This window comes from Psammomys obesus, unplaced genomic scaffold (assembly GCF_907164565.1).
Source record: "Psammomys obesus unplaced genomic scaffold, mPsaObe1.curated_primary_1811, whole genome shotgun sequence".
Taxonomy (NCBI): Eukaryota; Metazoa; Chordata; class Mammalia; order Rodentia; family Muridae; genus Psammomys; species Psammomys obesus.
In genome coordinates this window covers 5864271-5877005 of record NW_026591086.1, presented here as the reverse complement: position 1 = coordinate 5877005, position 12735 = coordinate 5864271, and the positions used below count along the sequence as shown (strand labels likewise).

Here is a 12735-nt window from a genome sequence, read left to right as displayed (position 1 = left end):
TTGCATTGAGAAAAGAAAGGCAGAGCCGAGAGAGAGAGGCGGCACATCAGACATGCAAGACCCAGGCTGATTCAGGACTCACCAGAGACTAAGTGATTGTAAACTGCCAAGTGCCGCCATGACTCGGTCATGCTGCAGGCGGCAGAGCAATGAGATGACAAATGAATGGGCTCTGCATAGCAAGGCCTTTATGCCTGCACACTTGTGCAGGTTATCTGCTGTGGTTAGCATAAGTCTCAAAGTCACCATTTGCTTGTATTTCTGAGTACCTTCGTCTTGGCTGGCTCCCAGGGATTAGCATAGTCACCAGACTATGAAATCAGCAAGTTTAAAAAAAAAAAGATTTATTTGTTTTTATATATTATTAATTGTTATTATATACAGTATTCTGTCTGCCTGTGTGGCTGCAGGCCAGAAGAGGACACCAGATCTCACTTATAGATGGTTGTGAGCCACCATGTGGTTGCTGGGAATTGAACTCAGGACCTTTGGGCAGGACAGTCAGTGCTCCTAACGTTGAGCCATCTCTCCAGCCCCCTCAGCAGGCTTTTTTTTTTTTTTTTTCTTCTTGATTTGCAAAATGTTTTTCTAGAATTTTTCTTCGGATGAGCAGTGTTAACATTTGGGCTTCTTGCTTGTGAGAGAGAGACAGAGAATGCCCAGGTCACTTAATTTCAGTCCTTTCCTTTTTTTAACATGTAAGAGTGTAAACAGAAAACTTTCTGGGCAAATCATACACAATACCAAGAACAGCGGGGCCCGGAAGTGCACACTTATCATCCCAGGTACTTAGGAGACTTAGGCAAGTTCCGTTAAACCTCCCACATCTGAAACACGTGTTCTGTCTTAGAGCTACACTCCTAGCCTTAGCAATGTCATAGCTTATTTTAAACCTGTAACTATTACCCTATTGTGTAGAGTTTTTCATACATTTATGTATGTTTGTGTTTATGCATGTGCACATGCTTGCTCCTGTGTCATAGCATGAATGGTGAGGTCAGAGGACAGCTTGCAGGAATCAGTTCTCCACTTCCACCATGTGGGTCCTGGGGTTCAAATCCAGGTTGTGACGTTTGGCAACAAATGCCTTTACCCACCGTGCCATCTTGTTGGCCCAGAGCTACTGCTTTAAGCTGATCACTCCTATCCAACTCCTCTCTCTTTTCATGAGTTCTTCACTCTTTTATTGTGCTGAGAAGAATCAGTAACATATGGCTTGTCGTTGTATCCCTGTGTGTGCCTGCACAGGTGTGGAAGCCAGAGGTTGGCCCCCTAGTATGTCGTTTCTTAGGTATCCTCTGCCATGACATTTTTAGAGACAAGTTCTCCCACTGTCTTGGAACTCACTGCTTCAGCGAGGCTGGCCATCACGCCCCAGGTCATCTGCCTAGCCTGAGATGACAAGCTTGGCCATCGCGCCCACCTTTATGAGAGGGCTGGGGATGGAACTCAGGTCCTCGTGCTTGCGAGGGCAAACACTTTACCAAGTGGCCTGTTTCTCCAGCTCCATGTTTTCAAGACAGTGCTTATGCCTTCTCCTCCGGTGATTGCACTTTGTATTTGCGCTGAGGTAGCACTGGTACCCCGTGAACAGAGGCATTCATGACTGCTTCCAGATAATTTCAATAGGAAGAAGACATTCAAATACTGTCAATTAAATAAATCAGAGCTGAGAGTAAAATCTGGAAGTATTACACAACGAAGTTCTCTAATTGGGCAGGTACTTAAATGGGCAAGGTGATGGGCAGGTATCCGATCATGGATTGACCCTGTGGTAAAAGAACATTATGGAAACAAACACAGCCAAATACATGCAAACCCTGTGTAATAATGTCTTGTATGTGAAGGTGATTACTCATTACTATTGCTCTCTCCACCTCACCACCATTGCTGTTCCTCTTTCAGATGTCAACAGTAATCTGGTGTCTTCAGGGTTACATTGAATTTGTGTTTGTTTTGTTATAACTTAGTCAATTACCCCCAATCACTCTCTACACTGCACACCTGAAGAGTCTCAAGGTCACCTTGTGTGTATGTGTGTCCTTGGTCTCATCAATAGAGGAACCTGATCGCTCTTTTCTCACTAATGCATCACCCCGTCTAGATGAAGAGACAGGGTTTTTGCTTCTGCCTAAAGCAGTTGCAGAATCCCCTCTGTCATCGCCTGTGCTGAGATCAGCTTAATCCCTAATGATTCCTCGTTTATCGGCAAAGGAAGACAAAAGGAGAAAGAGTATTACATGAAACTGGCCCCAAGAGGAACCACTGTCGAAATTCGCTGGTTTCTTGTCCTGTTAAAGATTACAGGGTGCAGGCCCATTTTGAACTATAATCCCACAGACTACTGTAGGGCTGTCTCTCCCACCACCCTTGTGGTTGGCGATCCTTGACATGTACTGTCCACAGAGATCATGCCAGCCCTCCCATGAGCAAGGCTAGGAGTAATTAAGCCAAGATGCCATGTAGTTCATCTACTCTGCCAGGTATACTATCTAACACAAGGCTCAGTGGCTCCTTCTCTGTGCGGCATCTTGAGAGTATTGTATGAGGAGGCACGGACTATTGATATTCAAGAGAACTCATGTGGATGGCTCCTTCCCACTGAGAAATCTCTTCTGCCCGCTAGTTCCCACCCAATGGTTTTGTGCCCTTGGGACTTTTTGTTTTGTTTTGTTTTTTGAGACAGGTTTTTTGTTGTGTATCCTTGGCTGTCCTGGACTCCCCTTTTGTACACCAGCCTGGGCTCAAACTCACAGAGATCCACCTGCCTCTGCCTCCCTGAGTGCTGGGATTACAGGCGTGCACCACTATGCCCGGCTACCCCTTGGGGCTTTTTAAAAATTTTCTCTAGTGAGCAGTGTCATAATACTGATACAGAAATGCGTCTTGGGATTATAAAACAGAGGTCAATTGGAGGCTCTGACACGATGAAGATGATCAGGTAACTAATAATGATTTGCAGTCGGTCTTCAGTGAAAGTGCTGACAGGTAGGAAGCTAATAAGATGTTAGCAGCTCCATCTCACGCATGGTGAGATGCCCTTTAATGGGCGCCCTGTGCCATGTTGTCTCAGTAGTCTGCTTCTTGCCACTGTTGGCTCTCTGAGCTGATGGGGCATTTTGGCTCTTTATTTTCAAAACATCCCATGCATCTCAAGCCCAGATCTTAATTTCTACTATTTTAGTGTTTCCCTCCTTCCTTTGCTGAAATGTCATTGGTCACCATAAGTGATGCCCTGCAAACTCAGTTGGGGATTTCCTTTTGTCAAGGTGTTGAGCGCCCGTTTTGCAGTATTTATGCTCTTGGCTCTGAGATTGTTTTTATTGACCATCTAACAAGAGTTCTCTTTCTGTAGGGCATTTTCCCTGAAACGTACATCCATTTGAAAGAGGCGACTGTGGAAGATGGAGGGTAAGTTCTAGTCCGCTAAAAAGTGACAAAGAGCTCAGATGGTCATGAAAGTATGTCCTATACCCTCTGAAGTCTTTCTGCTCTCACTGCTTTCTCTCATATAATTCCTCCTTCTGCCTTTTCTTTCTGTGCTTATTTCTCCTTGACACCCTTCCCCAGAATAGTAAACGCAGCAGCGATGAACTCTGAGGGCTTTCCATTTCCTCTTGGAGTTTTGAACTGCTCACTGGGCATGTGAATGTGAGAGACGTCAGTCTGCCCTTCTCAGCTCCGAACCTTGAATACATCATGTAGTTGCCAGTGCACCTCGGAATGTTCATGGCTTCCTGGAGGAAAGCAGTAATGATGGGCCTGACGTGAGATTCTGGGGAAAGAGTGGCTGGGAGCTTGTTCTGTAGCTGAAATCCATCCAGTTTTGAGTACGCATTTCTCGTTCGTGTCATTTGTCCTGCAAACGACTGACTCAGTGGCGCCTTAGGAAAAAGGGGTCACCCAAAATAGGAAGAGGGAATTACAAAGTAAAACTCTAATCCATGGGCTGGTGCTAGGGAGGATGTCGCAGAATCCCGGAACCTCTGAGGTAGATGAACGTTATTGAGACACTCCAAAGCTCAGCACCCACAATTTAAGGTAAGAGGTAGAGACCTGCTCAAGTTCTCACGGGTTGTCCACAACGGAACCAGCTCTAGGAACTATTCTCCTCTACTTCCTCAAGGAACCCTTTGCCCAGCGGACCATTCCTGGGCAGCGTCCCTGTGTCTCTTGTGAAGGCAAAATAGGAGCCCTGTTCTAACTACATCTGCCAGATGAAAGGTGGGATGCCCACTTTACTGGGTTGAGTCAGCAGAACAGTTGTTCCTAGGCTTACAACCTGATCGCACCATTATAAGCCCACCGGAGTTAAAAATATCACAGGCCAGTGTCACAGGAAAGCTCATTCTGTAATTAATATATGCTAATAAACAAAGACAAGAGTGCGTTTATTGCACCTAACCTGTGAGAGGTAGCTTAGCCCAGCCACCCCCAGCGTACTCAGAACATTCACATCAGCCGACGGTTGTGCAAAACCATCGAACACAGATCCTGTTGGAGGATAGAGTAGTGCGTACCTCATGTAGTGTGTTCAACACTCTGCCAGAAGGGAAGAGCCAACACCTGTGAGTGTGTGATGTCCCAGCTGCCTTCAAGTTGCAAAACCTGACTCCCCTAAGTTGGGGACCTCGTGCAGTTTTCCTTCATTGGCATGTAACAGGTTTCATGAGTCATAGATGCCCTAGTATATTGCATGAAGTTCGCACTCAGCTATCCTTTGTCCGCATTTTCACCTGGTGGTCCTACTCTCTTCCCTAAGTGCTTGCCTTCCCCCGATCTCTTCCTCCTATGGGTAACTGTCGGAATATCAGTGAGAGTGTATGTGAGTAAACTCAGTTAAGCCGACTGTGAGTGAGGACGTTGGTTTGTCCCCATTTCCTCACTTGCTGCTTCCCAGTCCTTTCTAGAAGAGGGCGTGGATCAGTTCCCACTAGCAGGCTGTTGGGCGAGGTCAAATGCCATGTAGATGATTGAAGTAGCTGCCCGATGGAACCAGCTAATAACCTGGCTTGGTCACTGGTACTTTCGGGGAGAACCAACATGGGGAAGTAGAGTCCCGGTGTAGCCTGTGCCATATGAAAACTTGGTTTAGGTTTATAGACTTGGATGTTCTCAGTTCCTCACTTTTTTTCCTCCGTGTTTACCCACGTTCAGTTATAACCCAACTCCAAAGGCAGGTTGGTTTATCTCAGCGCACGGCAGCCACTTTCCTACCTTTGATTGTCAAGAGTGTGGCTGTCAGAAAAGGCGGCTCCTATCATGTGCATTAAAGCGCGTCCCTTGTTTCCCTGTAGGCAGAATGAGACCGTGATTCCTGGGGAGCTGCCGCTGGTTCAGGAGCTCACAAACACACTTCGAGAATGGGCCGTCATCTGGCGCAAGCTCTATGTGGTAAGCTTCTCCTGGGGCTCCGCTGGCAGTGGCCTTGGGTGTCATTTCTGGTCCCTCGGTCTGACCATTGGACTGCAGAACCTCTTCTGCATCGAGTCAGGTGAGGCTTCCCTGGAGCCCAAGGCGCTGGAAGCCTGCTGATTCACATTTCCCCGGAGCTGAGCTGATAATGGGATTATGGAGGGAAGTGGGTGTGGTCATTCATTCAGTCTTGCTGATTGTGAAAGTAATAGTGACATATAACTGCAAACAATTTCCCAGGCCTTCTTGGGTACCTCAAACATAAACCCTTATAACGTTGCTATAAAAAAATTATGCAGTTATAACGCTTAATAGTCTAGCATCAGTGCACCACTTGGTGTTAGGATCTTCACAAAAAGACATGTATAAACACCACAGTGCTCAGCCTCCTGAGGGCGCCGTTCTCAGCCATCACCATCGGACCTTGTAGACTCAGAACCATAGAAAGTGTTAAGCTGAGGTTGGGCTCATCTCAGTATTCTCTGTCCCCACACTGGTTTGACCTCAGAATGCTAATATGAAATCCACACCTGGCAGCCTGGCTGGGATCCTCTGGACCCTCGTGGTGGAAGAAGGCCAACTTCTATAAGTTGTCCTTTGCCTGCCACATACACAATGTGGCACGAATGCCCTGCCACACATACATTCACATGCATGCCCTGCCCCGGGGGAACACATGAATAGAATTAGGGAAAAAAAAAAAAAAAAAAAAAAACCTTAAAGGAGGGGAAATTTAATCTGCTTGAAGTGTTTAGAAGAGAAGATAGGGGTTGTGGGGTTGGTGACGTTGGCCAGGAGGTCATAAGAACATTCCTGTGAACTCCATGGTAGACTACCAATTGCTTCATGTGAAGAGGGAGAGAGACCCGAAGACACACCTGCACACTGTGTGTCTCACCGTGTGCTGTTCTCCACCAAGAAAGCCACTGACTGTCACATCAGCTCCTCAGCTTGGCTCTCAAACTGAGCCCAGAGGCATCTTTTCCTGCCTCGGACTCCCGGCACTTAACATCCTCAGACTAGAAGTGCTATTTTGCAAGTGCACAAGATGCTCAAAGTTCACTGCCAGCGGGGCGGACTCCCCTCCAGTCTGGGAAGCTCTTTCCTTAGCTCTGGGACCCACAGACTGTTTTCTAATGTCGCCTCGCTGGAGACCTCGTTGGTGAATAACAGTGGGTCTTGCCCAGGTAGGGAACTTCCAGGCTTCTGTGGGTGACCCAAGAAGTCATATGGTCAGCAAAGTATAATATTCTCTGATTGGACATGTGAACCCTGAGTTTGTGAGGGCGTATGCTAGACAGCTGCACCCAGCAGCCATTCTCTTTTCTTTATGTGGCAAGTTTTCTTTATTACAGCGCTCTTGTTCCTGTGTTCTAAGGCAGTAACCAACCTCATTCCAGCACTAGCCCTAAGAGTAAAGGCAGGATTTCATTCCCTTCAGGGCTGCGTATTCCAGGATGAGTGACCAACCCTTTGTGGGATGAGCATGCGGTGTTTCTCTGCCTCCCCCCCCCCCCTTCAAAGCCTCACTTGTGTCCTTTTTCAAAATGTGTCTTCTAAACAAACTAATTCTTAATGCCTCCTTCTTGACCACTCGAACACTTAACGGCCTAACGACAGTCTGGCCCTTGGGGACATTATGCCCTTATTGAAGGTGATCTTTTGATCTCTTCAGACTTAGTTGATGAGGACACTAACTCTGAGCCCCTAAATCATGCACTCTGGGAGGGGAAGGATACAGCTGTCATCTCTGTGGCCTCCATTGATCAACTTGTGCTTACACTGAAAGCACTCTGGTTCTAGTTAATTGATTGTTGAGTGGATGGAGCAAGGTTGATAGTTGAGAAATGGCATGGATGTGGGTTTATTCCTTAATGTTCTTTCTGGAAATTGCTGAGTGGCAAAATGTATTAGGTTAGTACAGGCTGAGTCTTCTGCATTGTTTGTGTTCCGATGTTGAAACCAAATGCCCAAGGGAAGGCAACTTATAATGAAAAGAGGTAGCTTTCTACTATACTCATGGAGGCTCATGGGCCTGATAATAGGAGTCGGCTCAACTCCAGTGTGTACCTTGTGGTGGTACGGATGTTTAGTGAAAGGAATGCCCACGTGGCATGACAGGAGAGCAGAGCATGGAGAGGTACCTCACTGTTGGTATGAGAACCCTCTCCCGATAACTAATGAGGGGGTGCATCCGGAACCCTTCTGCTAATCTCCACTCCCCAGGATCCCACCACCTCTTAACATCACCGCACTGGAGGCCAGTCGTGCGGCAGGTGACCGGAACCGAACCATAGGCATTCCTAATCCAAAATTCAAGCACCCAAAATGTTAAAAACATCCAGAGCATTTTGAGCACATCTGTGATAACACATCTGGAGGAGTCTACCCTCCCCCTGACCTCATGTGTGAGAAGCTTTCTGTCTGTGTAAAAATTCCTCTTGAGGCTGTTGTAGAAGGCAGAGATGAAGCATAAACAGATTTCATATTTAAGACTTAAGTGCCATCCCTAAGAGATCTCATTAGGTCTATGTAAATATTTCTCTAAAAATTGAGGAAAACTTCTCATCCTAAGCATTTCAGATTAGGGGTACCGACACTGTACTGTGGGAGGAGCCTTTGTTGTTGTTTGTGTCATGTGTAAGTACAGTATAGATAAAAAGGCCTTTTTTTCTCTCTAATAGACAACTTTATTGCTCATTTTCCTTGCTGTGTCCTCTCTATATCCAGAAGTTAGCAAGACAGGTTTTCCAGGGAAAAGAACTAAGAAATGGGGCTGGCAGTGTAGCTCAGTGGTAGAGTGCTTACCTGGTGTGCATGAGGCCCTGGCTTCTACACCCAAACAGATAGATTGGAGCTCTCAAGCACTCGCGCACACACACACACGCACACACAGAAGGACAGACAGAGAGGTAAGAATGAGGAAATAGGACCTGTGTATTTGTGCTGTCAGTGTCCTGTCAGTGTCCCTTCCCACCCCCAATAGCACAGGGCAATGAACTGATAAGAACTTTTTAAGCATTTCCTTTGTGAGCCCCACCTCCCCTGATTTAGTAGCAAAATTAGGTTTTAAGTGCAAAGCGTAGTGAGTTAATTGATTTTTTTTAAATTTCCTTTTAGAGGACAGCCCATTTGTTTCATCTTAGAAATCTAAGAAGATAACTTTTAAACGCCCTGTAGCTGCCACTGATTGGCTTAAACACCTTACCACTGCTACTGATTGGCTGTGACAGGCATTGATGGTAGGAGGGGCTTAGCCATCGTCTGGGCTGAAGTCAGATTTTGCCCTTGATGCCTCTTTGTCCACTAAGGTGTAGTCCACGTATAATTTTTGTTATTGAAAACCACAGCTCCCAAGGCACTGACAGGGCTCCCCAGGCAGAAATTCCGATTTGCTTTCTCATGTTAAAGTAGCAAACCTCAAATACCATGTTTAGTATTAAAAAGGCAAAAGTACCCTCTACTCCCTGGTTTCCAAATCTCCCCTCCCAGTTGTACATTTTAGCATTTTGTTTTTGGATTCTGCACATGTGTCCTTTTATTCATAAATGTAAACAGAAATGTGGACTCTACCAGTACAGGTTAATACGTTAACACTCCCAGCTCTTTCCTCCCACTGACGAGTTCTTTAGTTTGTGGTTCTAGGACCTGAACCCAGGCCGCTGTGCTTGTTAGGCAGGAATGCTGCCGCTAGGTTCCACCTGCAGGGAGTCTTCCACAGAGTTTGAATCAGGCACTCTGCGAGACTTTTGAAACCACCCCGAAGGATGCCCTAGAAACTGTGTACGTCCAAATATCCTTCCTCGTTCTGTTCTTTTTCTGCCTCGTTTCATTGGAATTTTGTTGAGCCAGTGTTTTCTAGAAGGGATAAATGCAACCCCACTAACCAGGTTAGACCCAGGTATGAGGTCACTGGACTATTCCAGAAAGAAAAGGTGTTTATCTCCTCGTTGTAGCAATTGTTCAGAGTGGAAATATCAGCCATATGTTACGATGGGGAGGGAGACTGGCCACACCAGTAAGGTACACCCTCCCCCCAACCCAGAGTGGAAAGAGGAGAGCCTTCTTGTCCCCGGGAGCCTCCCCCACAGTCTGTCTTTTCTCCTGAGACTGTTGTTACTGATTTTATCCCAACTGTCTTTCCTAGTGGGTGTTGACCTTACGCTATGGGGAGGAAACAGGCTCTAGGAGCCAAACACTGGCCTGTTAACTTAAGCAATGGTGTTTCCCCTGCATGGCCTGCCCTAACTAGCTCTGGGATCTTAAGCAAGTCATCCAGAGTCCCCAGACTTCTGGAGGATTTTGACACCCCGTAAAAGTGGCGCAGAATCTCATTCCCTTTCCGAGTATATGTTTTCATAGCCTAGCTTCACGAAGCTGTGAGAGCATGAAAAGGGGACTGTGGCTATTTCAGCACATAGGCAGATAGGCAGTCAAGGACTCCAGTGGAAACCTGTGGTGGGTGTTACTGTCCCAGTTGGAAGCAGTAGCCGCAGTCGATGCCCTCCCACTGGCCAGCCTTGACCCAGAGCTTCCCTCTCACCCAGCTGTGGCTGCCAGACATACGGGAGCTGCTTCCTGGGCGCCACGCTTATCCAAGGCCGCTGCCTTTCTCGCCTATTATCATCATGGGCAGAGTAGCCTTGAACACTGGGGAGTGGGCTCCATTTCCCCTGCTGTAGATAGCAAGCCGTCTTGGTTGAAGTTCAAGTCCAGGAGGCACAGGCACTTCCAGAATTCAGAGTACACGTTCACAGCAGGCCCCGGTAAGCTTTGCCTGCAGAGCTGCCCCTTGGTTGGAGCCAGTCACTGGGTGTTCCCGGGGCTCCTTCAGGAAAGGAGGAAGTCTTGATTGGTGAGGTCACCTGTCTGGTGATGGGCCAACACAGTAGACACTGTAGACCGCTGGACAGACCAAGCGGTTCTTAGAGGTCTCCCTCCCTCACTGAGTATATATTTTTATATTCAGAAGAATCCACAAAGCCAAAGTAGTCAATGAAAACGTAATAACCCTTTCATAGAAAAGAGCATAGGTTTGGGAGGCTGGTAGCAGATCCTGCGGCCTACCCAAAGTCCTTGACCTTGGGCTCTCATCTCCCCTCCTAAAATTGAAATTAGATATCATGTGTGCCTTGAGCATTCACTGTGAAGGTTCTGCAAGTTGGTCCACCGGGCACCGACAGAAGCAGGCACTCAGCTTCTCCGAGCACCAAGAAGCTTGAGTTCAGAAGGGCATCTCCATTACCCGTTAGCACTTGCCCAAAGAACACTAAAATGTGTCTGCCTACCTAGCTGTGGCTATGGCTTCATATTCTAGCTTGGGACTAAAGGGACAAATGGTGCCATGGCTGGCTCCCTTTCAGCTGTGTCATTACTTAATCCCTCTAGGTAGGTAGATTTACACTTCTGTCTGTTCGCCTCTGCTACCTCAGGAGATCCGTGTTCCCCAGCTGTGAGACAGGACTAGAGATCTCCACCCTCTTTATTTCCAGTTGCGTCGATTCCCACTTCCCATGCTGACTTACACATGGCTGCATCTGTGTGAGACCTAACTTACCAATCAACTGTACCCAGTTAGTTTTGCACTCCAGAGAAGTTTAAACTCCTTATCCTCCTGCCTCATCCTCCTGCGTGTTGGGATTACAGATGTGTGACTAGTTTTCTTTTAAAGGTTTGCTCTTTACTTTTAAAGGTGTGCGTACATGTACATACGTGTGTGTGAACATAAATGTGGAAGCCTGGGGAGGCCAGAGGCTTTGGATCCACCCAGAGCTGGAGTCATAGGTGTTTGGGGGACTCCTGACGTGGGTTCTGGGAACCAAATCTTCTTCAAGAGCCGGGTATGCTGAGCCGTCTGTGCAGCCCCTTGAATATAAACCGCCATATATCTCACATCATGGGCATGATAGTTTCTCAACTGAAAATCACCAAGCCTGTGTGTATGGTGATGATGGTGGGACAAGTGATTTTGAATACAGGACTTTTCGGGAAGCCTGGGAAACTTGCTTATCATAAGCAAACATTCACCATCTTTCTCACTGGGGTGCAGCCCAGGGCCTTTCCCCCCTTCCCACAGGAGAAGGAGTCCAGTGAGGGTTTTGGGTTTTTTTGTTTTGTTTGGGGTTTTTGTTTGTTTTGCTTTGTTTTGTTTTAATTTGAGGCAGTCTGTTCTTTCTGTAAGCTGGAGTCTGTTATTGCTTCCTGAAGAGAAAGAAGGAAGGGAAGAGCCTGATTACAAGAGTGGTTAATATATACTGTGAAATCAGGGGGTTTAATTGTTAACACACATTCCTAAGAAGAACTGATCTCTCTCCATTTAAAGGTTGCCTCCAGCCAAGCTCAGTGATGCACGCCTGAAATCCCAGCACTCTGGGAGGCAGAGGCAGGCAGATCTCTTAGTTCGAGGCCAGCCTGATCTACAAAGCAAGTCCAGAACAGCCCAGGCTATACAGAGAAACCCTGTCTCAAAAGCCAAAAAGAAAAAAAAAAAATGCCTCCAGAATAAAACCTTATACTGCTGTAGTTCTGGGCAACTATGGAATATGGAACGTGCAGGACATGCTGGGCCACCCTTTCTTTGTCCTCACACCCATGGTTGTACATTTGGGTAGCTGAAGGCTCGCCTCTGAGCTGTCAGTCATTGATGACTGCCACAGCACACTCTGAGGTACAGTTTAGCTGGTCTCCCTTTGGTCTCCTGCTGAAACCAGTTTCATCCTCAGGCAGGACCTATGATCTGTGAACTACAAGCTCTGCCTTCATATGGCTTTGTCAAAAAACATGGTGTGACATGGAAATGCTGGAATGGTTTCTTTAAAAATGAAACCTCTGCCAGGCAGGCAAAGCTGTTCTTGGGTGGGAAGAGGAAGTAAGGATGGGTCGTATGCATTGCTTGATTGACAATAGTCACTCAGTCTGGACCCAGGAGTTAACAGCTTTGTGGAAAAAACTTCTTGAGGTTACTGCAAAGCTCCAACCTCAGGGAGCATTTGTATAACTCCTAAGAGTGTACAGAACAAGGCAAAGGAGTGAGACAGTCAAAAGCAGCCATTGAGGATCTTGTTTGGTAGAATTACTTGAGTTGAACAGTTCTTTCATAGACTGGAGGATGTCTTTGGGCAGGGAACTTTGCCCAAAGTCACATAGCAAGTTGATGATAAAATTAGAAATAGAAGCCAAGTTCCCATATGTTCTCTTAGGTACTTCCCCTTCTAAATCATAAAACCTCAGAGAAGAAAATGGAGAGGATCTCTCTCTCTCTCTCTCTCTCTCTCTCTCTCTCTCTCTTTCTCTCTCTGTGTGTGTGTGTGTGTGTGTGAG

At 46.8% G+C, this 12735-nt stretch overlaps 1 protein-coding gene across 1 annotated transcript in view; it reads left to right on the top strand.

Moving 5' to 3' along the window:
* The window catches only part of Dock5 (dedicator of cytokinesis 5), a 178461-nt gene that overhangs the window by 68067 nt on the left and 97659 nt on the right, over window positions 1-12735 (top strand). The window contains exons 4-5 of the mRNA XM_055609624.1: window positions 3356-3411; window positions 5298-5394. Coding sequence (XP_055465599.1) covers window positions 3356-3411; window positions 5298-5394 — 153 coding nt within the window. The remainder of the gene's footprint in view (window positions 1-3355; window positions 3412-5297; window positions 5395-12735) is intronic.